Here is a 21,108-nt window from a genome sequence, read left to right as displayed (position 1 = left end):
CATCGATCGTATAGTACTAGAGTAACAGGCCAGGGTTAGAAGGGGTTTGCTAAAACGTAGAGTAGTTATCGATTGCGGACTACCATGACGTCATCGTGGATCACGCCACATCCCCGCCCATTGAAACTCTGCTTGTGATTGGTTCGGGTGTAGGCCGGCTATCTATATCGAAAAGCAAAACCGTCGCGGCTTGTGAGTCAAATCCTTGAGTCTTCACATGCGCATAAATTAATTTATGCGATGTGAATCTGTATTATATATGGATAATTATATAAATCTTAACGATTATTATGTTCATTATGTCATGTTAACAAAATTTACGAGACTAAGCGGGCAAAATCTCCGAGTATAAACTGTTCGCTATGTTAAAAAATTGGCGGGAGATTTCAAATGAACAATGTATTCAAACTATAGCAATGTTTTTCAGAAAGTTCTATTAGAAATAAAGCGAATTCTTCTTTTTACTCGTAATTTCTAATATTCTTCAAAATTATCTAGAACTTGTTGTGTGTAAAGTAATTTGTTTTATACTTTTCTCATCGACCTTTTTGGTTTCGAGCTTACGAATATCAAGATGGCCGCTATTGGATCGAGCATGTATAGAGTGGTCGGTGTTCTGCGCTGGCGTTAGTACGTGCGAGAGAGAGTAGGGAACGTTCAGTTTTGCCGAAAATACGCAGTATTCGCGAAACCTCAACGTATGATAGGTTAAAAATTTGACATGTGTACAACAAGGAGTAGTGTGTCATACATACAGAAGAAATGTTAAGATTCGAGTATTATTCGCGCGAATACTGAGCTAAACGCTCGTGTGCGCGTTATATATTATCACAAGTATAAGATCAACGGTGAATAGTACCAAGTTCATAGTATAGAAGCACGTGGTGTTAAGGCGTTCTTGGTTTATCTTATCAAGTATCCAACGAGTTATTGGAGATAATTTTTTACACCGAGTGAAGATTCGGAGGAGTTCGATCTCCACGATCGATTATCGTGACGAATGTAAGAATAACAAAGATACATAATTTGAAGTGTGCTTGAAATATAAGTACCCAGGGCATTTTTAGGTTTGCATAAAAATTCTCCGCGATAAAAACCGATTTCGTTCTCGACGTAACATACAAGCGACTGTAGGTACGTAGATTGTAGATTGCAGGCGATCTGTCGAACAGCTGTCTTGTCGTCACATGTCGGCTTCGTTTACCCCCTGATAGTGTTAGTCAGTATCAAGATACAAAATTATGTTTCGCTCTCATGAAAGACAACGATCAAAGATCAAAGATCACCAGAAAATCCTATCTCACGTAACTTCTCAGTCCTCACGTTAATCGTGATTCGAATTCAGTTCGTCGTCGACCGCTACACGGAGTACGTCATATCGTAGATCAACTGTCCCTCGTGTCCTTTCCTTGTCCCTCTTCTTTTACCTATATATGTATATCTACTGTACGTACAGATATTACTTATACGTATACCCATACACCCACACCATTCTCAACCCTTGGATCGCGTATGGCGTATAGTGATAATTTCCTCTTTTGATCGCAGTGGGAAAACAGACTGTTAGTCGACAAGAATCGTCGAACTCGTTGAGAAGAAGTCACGAGATCGGAAAGTTAAGATAATCGTAGTGTAGTGTATAGAAAGGTAAGCAATGAACTTGCTTCATATCTCGTAGATGAATATTTTTATTAATATTCAAGTCAATCAAAATTTTGAAATTAAATTCATGTGATATAATTTTCTGCTTTATGTCAAAAATTTTCTCCCGTTTATATGAAAAAAACATGTGAATCAATCGTAAAATAGACTTGATATAAATCGACACGATATACAATTAACACGCGATGGTTTAGTTGAAATGACTTTGAATTACTCTCGATTCAAACTTCCGGAATGGTACTGCTTGCTGTAACTACAGATTGGTCGGTAACATTTTTCTTTCGTTTATCCTACCCTGTGAATATTGTTATGGTTGCGGCATTCCACAAAGAAGTAATCGATCTTTCAGTCAGGTATTGAATTCACGGTCAAATTGTTCGCGGTTACTGATCAAGAACTATCGGTGAATGAACAGGTACTAGAAGTCACATGCGCACACGCACCTTGTATTATGTACACATATTTGAAATACATATAAAATTCCATTTTGAATGTGTCTTATTGACGTTCAATTAATGTATACTAGTATATGCTGCGTGTACTACCGTGACTAAGAATAGGGAAAAAGCTACCACCAATTAAATGACGTTTACGTCGTTTATTCTTCCGTAACTTTTTTAAACGCAAGTAAAGTTTTCAGGTTCAGTTGCATTTTTCTAGCGTTAACAAATTTCTTAATTTTTCGTTTCAATTTCATACATACAATTTTTTATTTAAACATTAAATGTCTTTTCCTTTCTTGAAATGGAGGAATATGTAATAAATGTTTAAGAGTTTATTGTGTCTATAGCAAAATGAAAGTATTCTTATCTTTTTGCGATTTGATCGAATGATTATTATTCGAACGATGGGTACACAAATTTTAATTTACGTAGCTGATGTTGAATGAGATTTTAACTAGAATATTAATATTCCTCTGATTTGTTTTCCTTCCTTTGTTCTGAGAAAAATTACTACCTATTGCTATCTTCGTGTCGCACATGGCGGCACCCAGTATCACCTGATACTTTGTCAAGTAGGAGCTGTACAACGTTATATCCTAATGTAGACAAAAGCAAGTGATACAGTGACGCAGCAGGTTGTTTCCTCGCTGATTACTATAATAAATTAATTATAGGAACGTGCAGTATGAAATGTTAGCGCACACGTCCATTAGGTTGATGCATTTTATCGATGATCGTGCTGTTCTATGTATAGGTTTCCGTCTATAACTTGATGTATCTATCGATGTACAATTATTCTGCTCAATTTATTCTCAGTGTTGATCTTTAATTAATGACTATTTGGTGATTTGCTGTAACACTACGTATTATATATACATATATATAATACATACTTAACAATATCACTAGATCGAGATCACTTCTGTTTTTTATGTACAATTCATACATATAAGAATTTGATTTTTATGTTCGAAATATTATATAATATCTCTAATTGCTAATTACCATTGTAAATAATAGTTTTATTAGTCTTGGATAGATAACCTAGTGACGTAATAGAAATTTATATGGTTGTGCAGCTATACACTATTTATCTTTTTCCTTTTTTATATGTGTGGAAATCCTCATGGATACCCCGCCGCTCTTCTTGGAAGCGGCGAGGTAGCGCCGGACTTACCGGTGGCCTACTTGACGCTTGACAGGGGTGCTCCGGGACCTTTTTCGAATTGCTGCCGGAACACTCCCGCGTCCTCTCCCATTCTCAGGGACCCATTCCTCAGGTCTAGTTTGGGCAGTGAGGGGGACCACCCCTCTCAACGCTATCCCCTGGGCCGTCGTGTAAATCCGAGGAGGACCCAGAACCTCCTCGGTGTGACGACCTCTATGACCACCTAGAGCGGCGCAAGGCCATCCTTCGGATCCCTACAAGGGTGAGAAGTTCTCATCCTCTCCCGCTCTGCCCGCATACATGATTTATCTATCGTTCCAAAAGTATCGATCGCCGTACCTTATGTATGCATTATTCTATAACTGTTTCCTCATAATTTGTAACGCTAATATGTATTAATTATGATATACATCAGGCTATTATACGTTTCGTTCACGTCCAATTACAGGTACTTGTAATTAAACCTATCAACCGTGTATTGCCATTACATCAATTATTATACGTCACGTGTTACATACATAACTACGTTTTTTCATTCTTTTTTTTTTTCCTTACATAACTGCGTGACTTTACAGTAATTCTTCCCTATCATCAAACACTTTCAATAGTATGCCATAATAAATATAACATGTGAATCTGTGATAGATATAGGGTAACCCCGTATTCACCTTGGCATAACTTAAGCATAACATGAGTAATGCAGGGTTCGACGCGACGTTCAATGTCGTGAGACTCTTTATCTCGGGGCTTCGCATTGTGGTTCATTTGTTCCAACGCTTCTTGCACACATACTACATATCGTAAGTGCATCGATAAATTTGACTTTCGTAAATCGTAGGACAATCGCTTTGTAGTTTCTGTTAAATCTGGCTTTTTATATAGATGGCATTCTGTGTAATTATAATATTTATTATATTACATTTTGCATCTTTATTCTTTCTTAATCGATGACTAGATTCAATTAATATAAAATTCGACGTCGAAAACTTCTGCTATCATTCCTACAATATATCAGATTTGACAGTGTAGCATAAGTAAGTTTTGTAATTGATTTATGTTGCGCCAGACATCAGTTCATTCCTATTGTACCCTTTATGATATGAAATTTGATAATTCTTATCATTTCTTCTTCACTGTCTGATAAGTTCGAATCTTTACTTATTCAAATATTTAGTTGACGAAATTTATACGTGCTTTGTTGAAAAGGGGTTTTATTATCATGAGAGAAACTGGCTTTACCCGCAGCCCGTAATATTCGACGTACGTATATACAATTTGTTGTAGGTATCTTCAAAGATAGTGGTATCGGAAAACTGAAAGTCCGCGTAAGATGGAAATGAACATGATGAAGTGGCTTATTTTGTAGTCATTTTGTCCACTTTCTATGTGTATAGAAGGTATCTAAAGAAGAATTACCAGTTCATGAATAACAAATGAGCAACAAACGATAGATTATTAATTTTATATTAATTAACATAACTTTCGCAGTTTTTATCTGTTTACGTTTTGTTAAAGATTTTATAAACTCGGAAAAAAAGTTTTCCGCCGAGAATAAAATTACATTTATCTTAATACGTTGTATGGAATTAATTGAATTATCTTTTATATATTAACGACATACATGTAATATACGACATACTGTTTCTCTGTTTATCTACGTTTGTTTGAAAATATTGAAGTGGGTCTCACTTCAAGGAAAACTCCACATCTTTTTTAAAGTTTAGTTTTCTTAGTTCTCAAAACTATTGACTATTGTTTAGCACTAAATCAATTTGAAGGGCCTCTCAGCCTCATAGTTTTCTAGGAACGTGTCTTGCACAGATGACAGGTGTATTTGTAGAAATACCCATAGAGTAATACCCATAAAGTAATCTGGACTAGCATACACATTATACTTATATTTCAACTTGCTTAAATATATTTTCTATTATACATTCATCCACGTATTTCCTCTCTCTCTCTCTCTCTATTACGACACGAAACCTTAACAAAAAACAAGTTGTACAGTTGTAAGTAGCTTGTGTCTATGATAATTTCAGGTTATTATGTATAACTGAGCGACGATTGTAATTTTCCATTTTCTTTTGTATTTCTATTCATGGATTTTGTTACGCGGCGTATAGTTCGCATTGAAATTGAAAATAGTGATAAAGTAAAGGAAGAAAACGACGAATTTCTCAATATTGGACAGTCAAATATAAAATTCCGTTTCTCAGTAATTTCGTAACTCTCGGAGATAAGGAAATCACGAGCCTGTTCAAAACAGCAATATAAATACAAATGTTTCGATTGTGGCAAAGTTATGTTTCCTATATATTCAAGAGATTTACGAGATATTAAGCAATTTGGAAGAAAGAAAAAAAGTGGTAGTATATCAATCGATATTTTACCAAGATCGACATTCCGAACAATTAAGCTTACAATTACACTTCATTTTGGAATAGGCGGTCAATAAGGTTTTATTATTCAATGAAGTTAATTTTCTGTTTCGATGTAAGAAGACTAAAATGTCTGTACAATTTCTAGCAATAAACGCGTTCCTTTACAGGTGATAATATTTTTTACATATAGTATATGATAAAAAAGAATATTTTCCAGCGTGTTGAGTTGAATAACCGTGAGAACTCTGATCTGCAATTATATATACGTGTATATATATACGTGTCTCTATATATATATATACGTAATATATATAACGTATATATATATAACGTAATATATATATACGTATATATATATAACTCTATATATATACGTGTCACGCACATGTGTTCACGTCTATTTTAAATAAATATTCAAAAGTCACGATTTCTGGTTGTATCTTTGTAACACGATACATAGCTCAGTGATCAGGCCTTGGCATAAACGATTCAGAAGCCTGTCAATATCCAGTGGAATAAAGGATCGAAACATACTACCATACGATGCCAAGTAGAAACAAAAAATGTATACAAAGTTCTACTAATATCCTTATCATTACATCCCATTGTGTTCGAATCGGTTCATTCGTGTTTTTTCCTCTGCAATTGTTATGAAACTATATACATGAAACTGATCCGTATACGATCAGAAATAATTTATCGAATCGTTTGGTATTTCCTTTCAGAATGACCTTATATTAGATTGTCCCAAAAGCTCGTTTCGTTTTATAAGGAAATAACAAACGAACAACACATTTTGTTTTATATTATTTTATTAAATTATGCATTTATTAAATTAAATGATCCATTTTTACTACAAAATGAACATCACACACAATTCAATGTAATAATATAAAACCTATTACTTTCTTAAATGTTACTAATGATTCAATATTCGATTATTATCAACGATGGTATCAGTTATTAACGATGGCGTTGAAAATATGTTGAAATGTCACGTGAAACGTGGCAGTCCTCGTGTTTCGTTGAAAGGTTAACTCATATGGCGCTCTATAGAAATCCGTTTCTTGTTCGTTTACATAATTTGACCTAATATTAGAGGATGCCAGCCATTAGAGCTTCGAACGATCGAGCCGATTTGTGCCTCGTAAGCGATCAAGGGACATATACGAACGCTTCCCAGACAGGAAGCTGACCAATAGGAACGATCCAATTTGAATCTTCACGTGCATGATTCGTGGACGCGTGATTTTATCTTTCCTGGTAAAATTGTACTTTTAACGAGGAGCAAGATTTTTCGATGCAGAGACTGTTAGAAAGAAAGAGGGAGGGAGGGGGAGAGAGAGAGAGAGAGAATTGGAGCATTGAAATTTATGTGAGAAGTTTTAATTACAGGCGAAATCCAGCTATCGTGTATGCCTTCGTTTGGCTTTAATTTCGAATCAAAACTAGTTGTACGTGCTATTAGTCTTACTAGAATATTTAGGGTAAAGTTAGGATAGGTGGTTCTGTGAAACAGAGACTTCATCTGTGTATAATTTGGAAGAATATTTACTATTGCAGGAGCAAATATTACACACTTTGAATTTTTAGGAGGCGTTAGCAGTAACTTTCGCATCTCAATCTCAAAAGTTGGAACGGTAAACATAGATTTTTCGAATAGCCCGTATGCTGTATTAAGTTAGGGTAAATGGCTTATTTAGAATATTCCTTAGTAGGTTTTCATTAATTTTTGGTTTAATTTTCTATTATATATTGAAGATTGACCGAATTCTGTCACCGAAGATTGACAGCTATCACGGAACAACGTTACGTAAATGTTTCACTTGCATCTTTTCTTATTAATTTTCATTATTGGATTTGTTTGTCTTTTTCAAATATCTTAGTCATGAATGGAAATTCAAAGAAATTATTAGATTATTATTAGATTTATTTTATTATTATTTTATTATTATTAGATATTATTAGATTATTAATTATAGTACTGCTTTTAAATATTATAAAATATTTCCTGCATTTTCGCAAATCAATGCAGAGTTATATACACTATGAAGTGATATATTTATATGTATTGTTTTTAGCGAGTTTTACGTATTATTAATACGTTATACTTATCGCTTTCTAAGAAAATTCATTATAGAACGGTTTAATCCAGGCTTGAAGATTGCAGTAATATGTTGAGTCCACGATATTAAAGCCCCTTTTTTAAAGATAACCTCGTTTTCAAGGCTGCATTAACATTCCTATATAACTTAATCCTCGAAGATAATAATAATATATCTACTTGCATTGAGGATATGCTTAAGAATGAAAAAACGATGCAAAATTAATTCTTCTAATTGCATAGTAATGTCGTTTTATTTGTAAATATTACAAAAAAATGTGTTAATAATTTAATTGATAAAAATTGACTTATGAAAGTTGTAAAAGCAAGAAACAATAAGTTTGCATTTAGTAAACGATAACAAGAATATTTAAAGATTCATCGTTTGATTGTTTTAAAACAATTAAAATACGTTCATATTACCATGGAATAGTAGTTACGCATGCACAAGGGATATGAGTAATGAATTTCTATTTTATTTTAATTGTATTTTCATTGTATTTTAATAGCATGCATTATGGTATTATATAGTCCCCAATGTTAGTATTAGCTATAGTATATAATGTATATAATGTAGCTATATAATTTAGTATGTCTATAATGTAGCATTATTGTATTTTAATAGTAATCAGTTACTGATATCCCTTGGACAATAGCCATTACTAGAATTATCGTCGAGATCTAATTTATCACGACTTAAATCCATCGATCTATTGACATAATTGGTATTAATTATTGTTTGAGTAACTTATCCTATTAGAAATTAGTGTTTTAAAATAGTCCTCAAATTAATTGTTCAACATACACAGATGAGATCTGATTAAATATTATACTGTTCCATGAGAATGCCTTAAAGTGTGTACAACAATTTTTACTTATATAAGTCGATAAAAAGGAATTCTTTGTTGCGAGCGAAGATATGTAGGAGAAAAATCTGAATTACTGAAATGATTGAATATCTAGCTCACAACTCTACAGTATTATTCAAGGTTAAAGTTGGGTTGCTTAAATGTACATACATACGTGTACATATACATATATGACGCGGCAGCTTGGTCGCTCAGTGACCCCATTGTCTATTTTCAAAAGTCTTTCTGACTTATCTGTAGTTTGTCCTTTAGCATCGTTGTTATACTAATTATCTCAACACCACTTTCTTCAAGTCATTCTTTCATGTTTTAAAAACCAAGTTGATTCTTTTTATCTAAGTCAATTCATTTTATGTTTATATTTTATGTTAAATATATTATGTATACTTCATGTTATGTTAAAAAGGTATATTAAAGAATAATAATTATGTTATCGAATGAAAAGGTTAATGTATTCTATCGTAGTCATAAAAATATACATATCTTTACATCAATGACGTAACGAAAAGGGAAAGAGAGAGAGAGAAGAGTGGACAATTTTGAATCTTTAATATCGAATATAGAAATAAAATGATATGGGACATAGTCGCTGAGGTTATTTTAAGCGAGACATTACTATTTCGATAAGAGTTACTTTAATTTCGTAAGGCTTCTCCATTTGATATGTCAACGTTGATAATGTTTCAATTTTTGTGACATACATTTTCGTTATAAATCGGCGCGTGGCAGTACGTGTATAGTAAAGTGCACTTAACCAAATTACTTGCTCCACAGTTAACAGACTGTGTAAGACTTCAAGTGAATTCAATGTCATCTTAATAGTCTTTCATAGCCAATATAGGGTATCCATAATGCAAGTGCATCGAGTATTTAAAATAAACAAATTCTTCCGTTATATTCTTTAGTTTCCATTTGCCATTTATTTCTCAATGTATAATATAATTTCATTTTCATAATTTAATTTTATATTCGATTTTATAAACGAATATATTATTGAATTAGTATTCACGAAAACAGATTCTTATTTACGAGACTTCTAGAAACAGAAGAAAAGTTCAACCAACAGTCGAGAAATATTGGAAACTATAGACAAAATAGGCATTTTAAAAAAATGCAAAACAACTTCCTTTCTTTCAATTGGCATTGTTCGGCATTAGGAGAAAATTGGAGAAATGGAATTGATGTAATTTTCCATTATCAATTACTATGAATAGCTGTTGTTTGTGCTGGATATTGTACTTTTTTGCTTCCATGAAAGTTACATCGGCTATATACAAGGAAGAGGATGTATATGTACATTGTATTTATATTCAATTATTTTAATTATCTGATCTCGATGTTTCTTTAATTCAAGAGTATAAGCAGTTTACATTTCGATAGAATTTAATTAAATAGTGAATTACGATCGTTCGGCGTTATGCCGATAAGAATTATTATTAGCGTTCGGTTTCAAGTGCATAGTTCATCTGCCCCGTTATGTCTCCGTTGCTCTATTTATAAGCTCATATCACTCGATAAGTACAGAAAATAGTCCTGTTGACTTAAAACAAGGAATATCGGTATTCATGTCGAGAACGAATTCGATGATGCTCGGGTACAGTAGTGATAAAGAGAGAAGGACATATGCATCCTAAAATACCATTAACCACATCATTTGTGCTAACGGTTTTTATTGCAGTGTCATTAATCCGCATCAAATCAACTTCCATTAAAGTACAAGAGGTACTGATATCTATTTATTGGATATAAAGGCGACCAGATAGTGATCCATCATGATCGTGGACGAAAAACCGTGAGTCGCAATAATTATAGAAAAGAAAGAAAAATTGTTCTGCTATTGCGAATATTTTTAGCTACGCATGTACGTGTATTTTGCCTGCAGATTTACAATTATGCTCTTTCGAAGAACATTATAGTATAGAATTAGAATAGATCTGATGTAGTATGATGTAAAATATTAATCTAATGTTAATAAGTTAGTTTAATGTCATAAAGTTTTGCTTGTTTCTATCTCCTATTTATGCTAATTCGATAATATTTATCAGCATGTTTGTGTCAATATAGTGAGGAGTAAAAGTATATAATACGCTGCACATTGCTGATGTTACAAAAAACGAGAACTTTTCAGTGGATTGGTAAACAATCGAATGATAATTATAAATTGTAATGTAGCGAATAAAATGTAAGATGCACTTCAATTCTATCTGTATCGATGTTTTTTTTATTTGCGTAATACATTTGCTATTAAATTATGAATAACGATTCCGAATGATTCCCTTTGTATTATCTATAATTCAGGAATATTTGATTGTGAACTATGCTATTTACTAGCCTCTTCCTTCAATGACTAGTCAGTACAGACAAATTTTGATTGTACTTCTAACTTTCTAAGAAATTGCTTCTTATTCCAAGTTTCCAAATAGCAGTTGTTAACGTTCTTTTGCTTGAGGCTGAATACAACGTGTAAATTTTACAGCATTCTGTATTGCATTTATCTATTAAGTCACAATCTATATCTTAAAGAAGTTGTTACATAATTGTACATTCATCTAGTATTTGATATTATATGATTTATGTTTCCCTGTAATTCGTCACGCTGATAAATCTTTATCATATAAAAAAATGATAACTTTCTTTTTGCAGTAATTTAGATTTCGTGTCACAAATTAATTAAACGACGAGCCTTGATTTGTCCACGTGCTGATTCATTATCAAATTCTATTTTATGATTTTCAACTTACGGTAACTATCGATTTTTCTATTTTTCTACAAAACATAGCAACAAGTTGTTTTTTTTCTCTTATGCTGGCTGGAATACTATGTATATATATACAAAAATGAAGTGTTGTATTTTATTCAAACGTTTGCAATTATAATTGTACGTACATTTATCAATCAACTGAAAGATCCATAGCGTCGCCGTTTTTTTTTAGATCACAGTTAATGGTAAGTAAAATTGTTAATATTGTGAAGTATCGTTAATGTCGTAAAATAAGTAAGTAGTTTGCATAGTAAGTAATGAGTACATATAATTAATGGAAACAGGTATGTATCTTTCATTGCATAACTACATCTCATACATAATTCCTATTTGAATAATAGTCTTATTTGTTACATGTTATTATTCCTTCGCGCTGTCTCTATTGCCGGCTCTCTATAAGTTCTATTGTTTCTCAATTTCTTCATTTCGAAACAAGAAAATATATTCTTTATATAAACACGCAGAAAGGATGATACATACTAATTTTTAACAATCAAATCTGCTATTTCTGAATTGTTTATTCACAGTCGCATGAACCGCTATGATATATATATATATATTAATTGTTGGAATTTATATTTGAATTTCATTTACAATAGATTATTAGTACGTAGAGATCAATTATCGGACATTATTACAATTAATTCATTTTAACGAGGAAACATGAACGATTACAAATATGTACGGTTTATCTCAGCAAGCGAACCATGTAATTATTCTCGTTTAGTCGTTCCATTATTTGTGTTGAATTCGTAGACTATGCGTAACCGGCCTTGATCTTTAACGTGTTTTCGTATATCGTGTTTTCGTGTATCGTGTTTCCACTGTATCTTTGGAGCTAAATAGTAGTAGGTTGCATGAAAAGTGAATTGCCCTTCGTTTGGAATCTCAAATAATGAAAAGACAATGTGAGTAGTTGGTAGCCGCATCTGGCACGAGCTAACGACGTTCAAAGTCCGTGAAGATATTCCAATCACATGCACATTGTACGTACAGAAGTACGTTGTCGCCAGACTGCAGTCACGCCATGTCTTTAATTGTGTTTGTGTCTATTGGTACACATAGGGTGTCGCGTGGCGCATTCTATCGTTTTGTGGCGGTACGAAACGTTATGAGCAACGATTGAATGATTTTAGGTGCTTTAATTTTTTTGTAGTATTATGATATGAATGTGTATGCTGTTGCAATTTCAAGCTACAACTTCTTCCCTTTTCCTTCTTCGTCTTTTCAACGAAGAATGTACAATGTTTCTTCTTTTTTTCTTTTTTTGATTTGAATAATCGTTTAAATCAAATACTCTAAGTGGTGAAACATGTATAATAATACAGTCATAAGATAAAAATGGCGAAAATGCAGATATCAACATCGTCACAGTGTTTTGTCTTCCTGATATACGGAGATAAAAGGAAAGTACGTAATAAGAAAAAATGGAAATTTCTTGAAAGTTCTACAGAATGAAATTCAGATCCATTTACCACACGTGTACACGTGTATTTACATACACAAGAAATGAACACTTTTAGTACAATTGATTATGTTCACTGTGACTATGATTTTGCTAATACGTAAGTTGACAAATTTGTATCAATTTATATATTTGTTCTCAAGTTGTCAAATTCTAAATCTTTATTTCACGTGTATATAAATACACATTCACGCGTGTGGTAAACGAATTCGAATTTCAATTCAATGTAATTTTTAGTACACGAGTAGACATGTATTTCTTGTCCAGAACGTGTAACTTGTATTTACATACCCGTATGCATTGTACACATATATTAAGATTATTATTCTATCTTTTAATTTTTTTTCTATCTTTATTTAATAGCTTGACACGTGTTTCATATTATACCATGTATATACGTGTACTTCACTACATCTTCAATACCGTGACCACAACTTTTTATGCACGTATGTATATTTAAGAAATTCCAGGTATCTCGGGAACGTCGCTACCAAATCTATATTTGTAGCAGCCGGTAATGTAACACTTTTAGAGTAAAATAAACTGTACAAAGCTTCAAGAAATATTTGTATTTTACGATTCTTGTCTTTCTACATTTTTGCTGTATACCTTTCTTTTTTTGTATCTTATAACATTTATACCTTACGATTTTATATGAATGTCTCCTTTACCAATTTCTTTTTCTGTTTTTATACTCTTTTTCGTTTATTCTCTTTCTGTTATTCATTCAATGATTGAAAGCAAACCCATCAAAACACACCTTTATTACACGGCGCCGATAAGTTTTTCTTTTAATTTTACAACATCACGCGATCGCGCAATCTACGATGCATGTTTTGGACCGGCAGACTCTGTTTTTATCTATGTTTTAAGGTCGTTTGATTGTTTGTAAGGTTATCAAAGAATTAATATATACGTTTAACAAAAAAAAAGAGGGATTGAAAAGAAGATAAAAACAGACAGTTCTCCGCGTTATTTGATTATTGGTAAAAACAAGTTAAGAAGAAAGAATGAAGTTGCTCGATCTATTCACATTGGGGAGATTTATCGGGGTGTTTGTTGGATCGGTGATCGTATCGGTGCTATGAATCTTCGACTGGTAAAGTAAACATTCGTTAGATAATTAGTCTAAAGTTCGAGAGCTAGAAACGGCGCGTTATTTCGTTTTCAATTTATCATTTTATCAGCTGACGGTTAAGTAATTAATCGGATATCTGAATAATTCTTAATTTTGTTTGTTTTGCTTTGGTTCAAAGCTACTTCTTCCTGTTTTTCTTTTTAAATGTACTGCATATGATGATTTAGCCTTGAAAAAACGTTAAGCTTGATGTATGAATGCGAAGAATGGGTTTTTGTTAAATTTATGAGCTTGATACGGAACTGTTTCAGATTATATATATATGTGTGTCCATTTCTATGACTCGTCGTACTGTATCTCTTTTTTTAAATAATGTGTAAAATATTAGGCATGTTAATATTTTTCTGGGAAGTCTTTGTGATATTTAACTTGTAATGCAATTAGTTCTGTGTAGTAGATTACATAGAATTGCTATAGTAATATATTACTACTTTCATTGATATATGACTGATGCTGATATCAAATAATGACGTGTTATACATATCCGGATATTAATGGTATGCTCTTTAGTACTAATATTGACACTGACTCCATTCCCTGCAATGCAGATAATGCAGTGTTCTGTAACCTTGATAATGACATTTCTCTATACAGGACGTTTCATTAATTAAGATTGGTACGATAATCTTTAAATATCTTTAGACGTACTTATACTGATATTTTGAATTCAAAATTATTTCTAAATTATCATAAACTCTTTTATATCCCTAATGAAAATCCCTGTACATAGCGATAGCTTAATTAATAATAACGATTAATATGATATATAATGATTAATATCATATAATACCAAACCTGCACTTTGCGAATCGTTTTTTATTCCATGCATCTTATCATACTGAACGTTATCATTTCAAATTTAAAATAACAGGAACAATTTGACATTATTCGCGAAACAAAAATTTCTTTTGATTATCGGTCTGCATTGATAACGAAGCTTTTTTTTTTAAAAAAAGAATGCTGCTTATACAATAAGCTTTTAATTAGCAAACAATTTCGTAAGGCACTAACATGCGAGAAGAACGAGATGCATATTTCCTAACATTGCGTTTTCCTGTGTAGGGAGATGGAAAGCTTTTGGGTTATCAGCGCAGTCAACGCGATCAAGGCGATTTCGTACCTGTATGATCTGCTAACGTTCCCGGTATACCTCGTGCTCCAACGACCTTGGGAGAAAAGGAAGGCTTCACGAAGGATCAAGGCTCGACCCATTACAAAGGATGAACAAAGTATTACATATAGGAGTGTTGATCCGCCGAGGGAGATGCACATTACCCTTGAACGTGAAAATATCGATACGCTCGAGAAGGTGATGGGATGGATCACTAAAAAGCACGGCGAAAAAAAATGCATTGGTACCAGAGAGATACTTGCGGAGGAGGACGAGGTTCAATCCAATGGTAGAATATTCAAAAAGGTAGAGTAAGAAGCGATTGTTTTGTTATAATTAAAATCGTAATACATATGATTTGATTAAAAGAACAGAATCGAAGAAGAAAAGAATACTTAGAAGTTCCTTAGTCAATATACAGTGTGTCATAGTGTGTATAGATATGTGCGTAATACTTCGAATGTAAACAAGTAGTAGGGCCAAAATAACATTTGACATCATCAGTAATATGTTTTTGACATCTTTGTTTACATTCGAAGTACTAGGCGCATCTTTCAACATGTTTCGTAACATAAAGTACTAAGATGAACAAAATCAAATATCTCAGAAACGGTAAGTTTCAGAATAAATATATGTTAGTACTTTTATACTCAGAACTAGCTATTCTGTCGCAATCAACCATAAAAAGTAGGACGTTCTGTTTAAAGAAACAAAGTTAATCTCTATATCTCCTCTATGCATCCACCTGTCAAGAAACCATTGTTACCGCGTTATGTAATTCTTTGAATCCTACAGCTTTCGTTAATAATATTTTCGCGTATTATTTGAAGCAACGAAGGTATTTCAGGTGGGCAAAGTTTGTAATACAGACTGTATATTACGTGGATATGAATTAATGATATAGATGAATTCAACTTAATACAATTTACATGAGAAAAAACTGATTACTGATTATTCTGTTACAGTATAAAATGGGAGAGTACAAATGGAAAAACTATAATGATATGGACAGGCTGACAACATCCTTTGGTCGAGGCTTAAAAGAATATAATCTTACGATGCATAAGAACATCGTGATCTTTGCCGAGACTAGGGAGGAATGGATGATAGCCGCCTATGGTTGTTTCAAACAGAACATGACTGTAGTTACTATTTATGCGACGTTAGGCGAGGAAGCTATTGCTCATGGAATCAACGAAACGGAAGTCAATACCGTGATTACTAGCCATAACCTGTTACCAAAATTCAAACGGCTCCTTAATGTGTTACCTAATGTTAAAACAATTATTTATATGGAAGATCAACTGGTACCTACTGATACAAAGGGTTATAAGGTGAGTATCTTGATCTAGACTACCAGCCATAAATATTAGGACACTTACTGGTTATATTTATTGAAGAACTATATCAAATTTTACCTTATATATTATTTTACATTATAAGTAAATTATGGATATTTATGTAAATTCATATTTTTGTGAATATAAGTAATTACAGAGAAATAATTGAAAAAGTTGAACTGTAGCAGAGATATGTTTCATTCACTAAATATTATAAAGAGTATATTATAAAAAGTATGCTTTGGTTCTTTTATGTATCTTTGGATATTATACGTATTATGTGTCTAAATCTAAAAATAATAGATTTATAGTAAAATAATTAGAAAATAAACGTAATGAACAGTATTCAATTTATACTAAATTTCTCAGTAGGTGTTCTATGTAGTTTTTATGGTACTGTAGAATTAAAATTAGAGCATTTAACTATAAAAAACATTATATAGAAATCTTCACTAATTTGTGCACCATTTTGATACATTTTAGGCTGATGTTAGGCTGTTACCTTTTTCTGATATACTCCAGACAGGTAACAGTTCTGCAGCATCACTATCATCACCAAAAAGCTCTGATACTGCAATCATAATGTACACATCTGGGTCAACTGGAGTACCTAAAGGTGTGCTCTTGTCACATACAAATGTGATTTCTGTGATGAAGTCATTCTGTGATGTCGTTGAAATTAGACCGGATGATGTGTTTCTTGCATTCTTACCTTTGGCTCATGTATTTGAACTTCTTGCTGAGAGTGTGTGTCTTTTAAGCGGTGTGCCTATCGGTTATAGTTCACCTCTCACTATGATCGATTCAAGTAGTAAGATTCAAAGAGGATCCAAAGGGGACGCGTCAGTTCTGCGACCAACTTGTGTAACTTCCGTGCCAGTAAGGTTCAAAAATTGTATTATATCATGCTGTGACGTTAGTATATAATAATTTTGGTTTGCTGTATCTTTTATAGCTTATTTTGGACCGTATCTGTAAAGGTATCAATGAAAAGGTAAAGAAATCGGGGCCTCTGAGTCGGACCATTTTCAGATTTGCCTATGAATACAAATTGAAATGGTATAAGCGTGGTTACGATACACCTACCTGCAATAAATATGTTTTTGGAGCTGCAAGACAGGTTCTTGGTGGAAAGGTTAGGCTTATACTTTGTGGTGGTGCTCCTTTGACTCCAGATACCCAAACTCAAGTCAAAATGTGTCTCTGTGCCACATTGACTCAAGGATATGGCCTTACAGAAACAACTTCCTGTGCTACAGTTATGGACAGTATGTATTTTTTTTCTTTTTTTTCGTTTCTTATTAAACGATGTTTTGTTTGATACATTAAATTATACGATTTCTCATTTTTAAGAGCATGATAGGAGTACAGGAAGAGTAGGAGGACCAACCACTATTTGTGATATTCGATTAGAAAATTGGGAGGAAGCTGGTTACAGAGTTACGGATACTCCATATCCTAGAGGAGAAATATTAATTGGTGGTGCAAATGTTTCGGCTGGGTATTACAAATTACCAGATAAAACGAAAGAAGACTTTTTTTATGAAGATGGGAAACAGTGGTTCAGAACCGGCGATATTGGAGAAATTCATGAAGATGGTTGCATAAAAATTATAGGTTATATTAAGTTTTAATCTCCATGTTATAGCCTTCTTGGAAAAAATATTTCAGCACTTTTTTTATTGGGTTAATATACATTTTTACAGATCGAAAGAAGGATCTAGTTAAATTGCAACTTGGTGAATACGTATCTTTGGGTAAAGTTGAAGCAGAACTGAAAACCTGTCCTGTTGTGGAGAATATTTGTGTTTATGGAGATTCACATAAATCTTATACAGTAGCACTAGTAGTACCTAACCAATACTATTTAGAACAGATTGCCAATGACTTAGGTATTACAGGAAAAAATTTAGAGGAACTGTGCGATAATCCTGATATTGAAAAAGCGGTGTTACAGGAGCTGGTTGAACAAGCCAAAAAATGTATATATTTGAAAAATAATCGTTTGTCTAAGTACCAATTTTCAAACCTTTTTAATGATGTTTAAATAATCTTTATTTTTAATACAGGCAATCTCCAGAGGTTCGAAATACCTGGTGCTGTGAAACTGTGCGCAGAACAGTGGTCACCTGATATGGGACTGGTAACAGCTGCATTCAAGCTTAAAAGGAAAGCAGTGCAAGAACGTTATCAACACGAAATCAATAGGATGTATGCCTCGTGATGAGAAAAAATTTGCAAGAAATGTAATAGTGAAGTGATGTCGATATTCAAGGTTTCCGATGTGGCAAAATTTCGATACCCTTCGTTGGAATTTTACGAAACGTGATCGAATGTTAATTAAGAACTTCAGATTTTGAAACGTATTTCCTCTGTTTTCTTTACTGAAAAAGGTGTCGACTTTTTACTACTACGAAAGTCAACTTACAACACATCGTCAAACGTATATAAAAAAGAACTAATATGTAAAGAATTTTTGTCTGCTTGAGAATATTTTATTAGTCAATTTAGAGTTTCGTTCGAGACGAGAAATGACTTTGGTCTTCAATGGTGTAAGTATATAAAGAGCGTCTTGTAACATAATCGTTGTCTTACGTGATGCAAGGTATGAATGAGAATAAACAAATGGTGGAGGTGATTATTCCGCAGAGGAAATTATTTTTCTTCCTTCTATATTTAGTTCCATCTTAATAATATACTTATTCCTTGTAACAATTCTTGAACTTCGTGAAAGATCAATCGCTGATCGACTAGCATATTAATGTTATAAGTTCATAACTCGTACGATGTACTTATTTGAAGTATTATTTAAAATCGTCGAGTTTAATTTGTCGCTATAAAGTTACTCTGCTAATAATTACTTTGTTTTATGCTTTAAGATATGTATATATGCAAAAAAATCAAGTGACGAGTTGTCTGCTCTTACTTATTCTTGATATTAAAGCGTGATGTACGGTAGATGTTTAAATATCTCTAATTTTACGCCAACATAAATTGATCTTCTGTTTAGGATTTTCACGTAGAATTATTCTTCGTCTAATACTGTACAATACTTGCAGATAATGTCATTGTTTTGAATTATTATTACATCAAAGCATCACAAAAAACTTTCTTTTCTTTCTTCTTTATCTATCGGGATACATTATGTGTGCGCATGTGTCGATATGTATGCATGTTTATTATTGTATGCACATATGAACGAGGAAATGAGGATGTAATGTATGTGAGCTTATAAAAAAAATGAAGGAAAACTGTGTTCACAAAAGGGAAATTGTTCTAGTAATTTTTTGTAGTCTTCCTATTTGCTGTAATGTGTCAATTCTTTGAGAAACATGAACGGTTAAAGGATTTCTTTGGTATTTCAATTTTGTAGGCGTTACATTGGATCTATCATTCAAATATCTATTTAGCTCCAAGTCATGTTAATTTGCACGAGTTCCATTCGCGATTTGCAATTAGTGGTCTTCCTATTAATATCCGACGTTATACAGGAGATTAGTCTGCAATAACATTAACAACTTATCTTTTCCAAATGCTTCTTACCGGATATGGTTGATATGCGTATATCTTAACAAATGAACGATTATGTTTCATAAAAGTTTTTATCTTTTCTTTTTCATTGAAATTTTGATAAAAGAATGACGCATAGAATAGCGATTTTGTATTATACTATAAAATATCGTGTTGATTGCGCATTCTATATATTTAGTGTCTAAGCATTAATATTCGATGCGCAAGTAAATATGAAATTGTTTAATATTTTATTTCTATTTCGCGGCTTGTGTGTCGCGACTGTATAAGGAGAGAGAGAAAGTAAGACATTTGATAAATGTGATGGATTATCAATTTGATGGCTCATTCTCCTTTTCCAGTTGCATTAAGAGTTCCTGCAATATAGCTGAACATATGCGTTATGAATTGTTACGAAACTGTGCTGATTTCCATAAATTATTAAAAGTTGTACAATATTAGATAGGAAATTATGAATTGTCGTTTGGATATAATCATATCATCAATACCTATGATTACCATTACTTATTATAATTATCGTCTTGAAATTATAGAATGCAGAAATAAATGTACAGATCTATAGTACACTTACATATTATTATTGTGATTCTTGTGTTTTTCTCTCTAATTTGTGATCAAACGTATATACAAGCGATATGTATATTTATATATTTCACAGCGTTTTCATTTTTTATATTTCATAGCACTGACAATAATCCAGCTCGTACAAATGTTGGAAAGATTGATAGAATAAAAGTATGGGAATTCTCACTGTATATTGCTCCTTTTAGGTCCATTCATTTCCTACGCCAAAATATTTGTTTTAAAGTTATTAGAAGCAAATATATCTTTTTTATTTACTTAATATTGCATTCTAAAAAATAATATCTATGAATATGAAATCATGATCATTCCCTTTAAATTAAAAGGTTTATATTCATTTTTCTTACATTAAAGATATTGCTTCTGGGTCGTTTAATAATTATTAGCAAATAATAGAAGCGAACATCTAACGTGTTTAAATGTATGGCGCCATTTTTTTAATTAGCCAGCGGATGGCGCATTCATAATCCTACATGATCCTACTCTTACAGTTTCCTATCATCATCGATTCATTATACGTGGATCAGTGTAGTTGAATTTAAAAGCTTCTTGC

At 32.5% G+C, this 21,108-nt stretch overlaps 1 protein-coding gene across 4 annotated transcripts; it reads left to right on the top strand.

Annotated features, from left to right (window-relative positions):
• Nucleotides 1–591: 591 nt before the first annotated feature.
• Nucleotides 592–20,728, top strand: LOC126920511 (long-chain-fatty-acid--CoA ligase 4). 4 transcript variants are annotated; one of them, XM_050731031.1, is made up of 9 exons: nt 592–1,002; nt 10,306–10,419; nt 15,054–15,408; nt 16,068–16,436; nt 16,926–17,321; nt 17,398–17,710; nt 17,796–18,059; nt 18,149–18,424; nt 18,512–20,728. In XM_050731031.1, exons 2-9 carry the CDS (start codon nt 10,400–10,402, stop codon nt 18,664–18,666), a joined length of 2,148 nt encoding a protein of 715 aa, XP_050586988.1. In that variant the 5' UTR covers nt 592–1,002; nt 10,306–10,399; the 3' UTR covers nt 18,667–20,728. The 4 variants fall into 4 exon arrangements, with proteins under 4 accessions (XP_050586988.1, XP_050586990.1, XP_050586991.1 ...); XM_050731032.1 differs by lacking the exon at nt 592–1,002 and adding an exon at nt 1,321–1,647; XM_050731033.1 differs by lacking the exon at nt 10,306–10,419.
• The last annotated feature ends 380 nt before the right edge of the window (nt 20,729–21,108 follow it).

This window comes from Bombus affinis, chromosome 9 (assembly GCF_024516045.1).
Source record: "Bombus affinis isolate iyBomAffi1 chromosome 9, iyBomAffi1.2, whole genome shotgun sequence".
In the NCBI taxonomy this organism is placed as follows: domain Eukaryota; kingdom Metazoa; phylum Arthropoda; class Insecta; order Hymenoptera; family Apidae; genus Bombus; species Bombus affinis.
Note: the sequence above shows the minus strand (reverse complement) of the source record. Positions and strands in the feature narration are given on the sequence as shown.

Excerpts from the sequence above, each read along its gene's own strand:
- LOC126920511 (XM_050731031.1), top strand. The coding sequence starts at position 10,400 with ATGATCGTGGACGAAAAACC. Across the intron at positions 15,409-16,067 it reads ATGGTAGAATATTCAAAAAG|TATAAAATGGGAGAGTACAA; the intron begins GTAGAGTAAGAA and ends ATTCTGTTACAG. Across the intron at positions 18,060-18,148 it reads TGGTTGCATAAAAATTATAG|ATCGAAAGAAGGATCTAGTT; the intron begins GTTATATTAAGT and ends ACATTTTTACAG.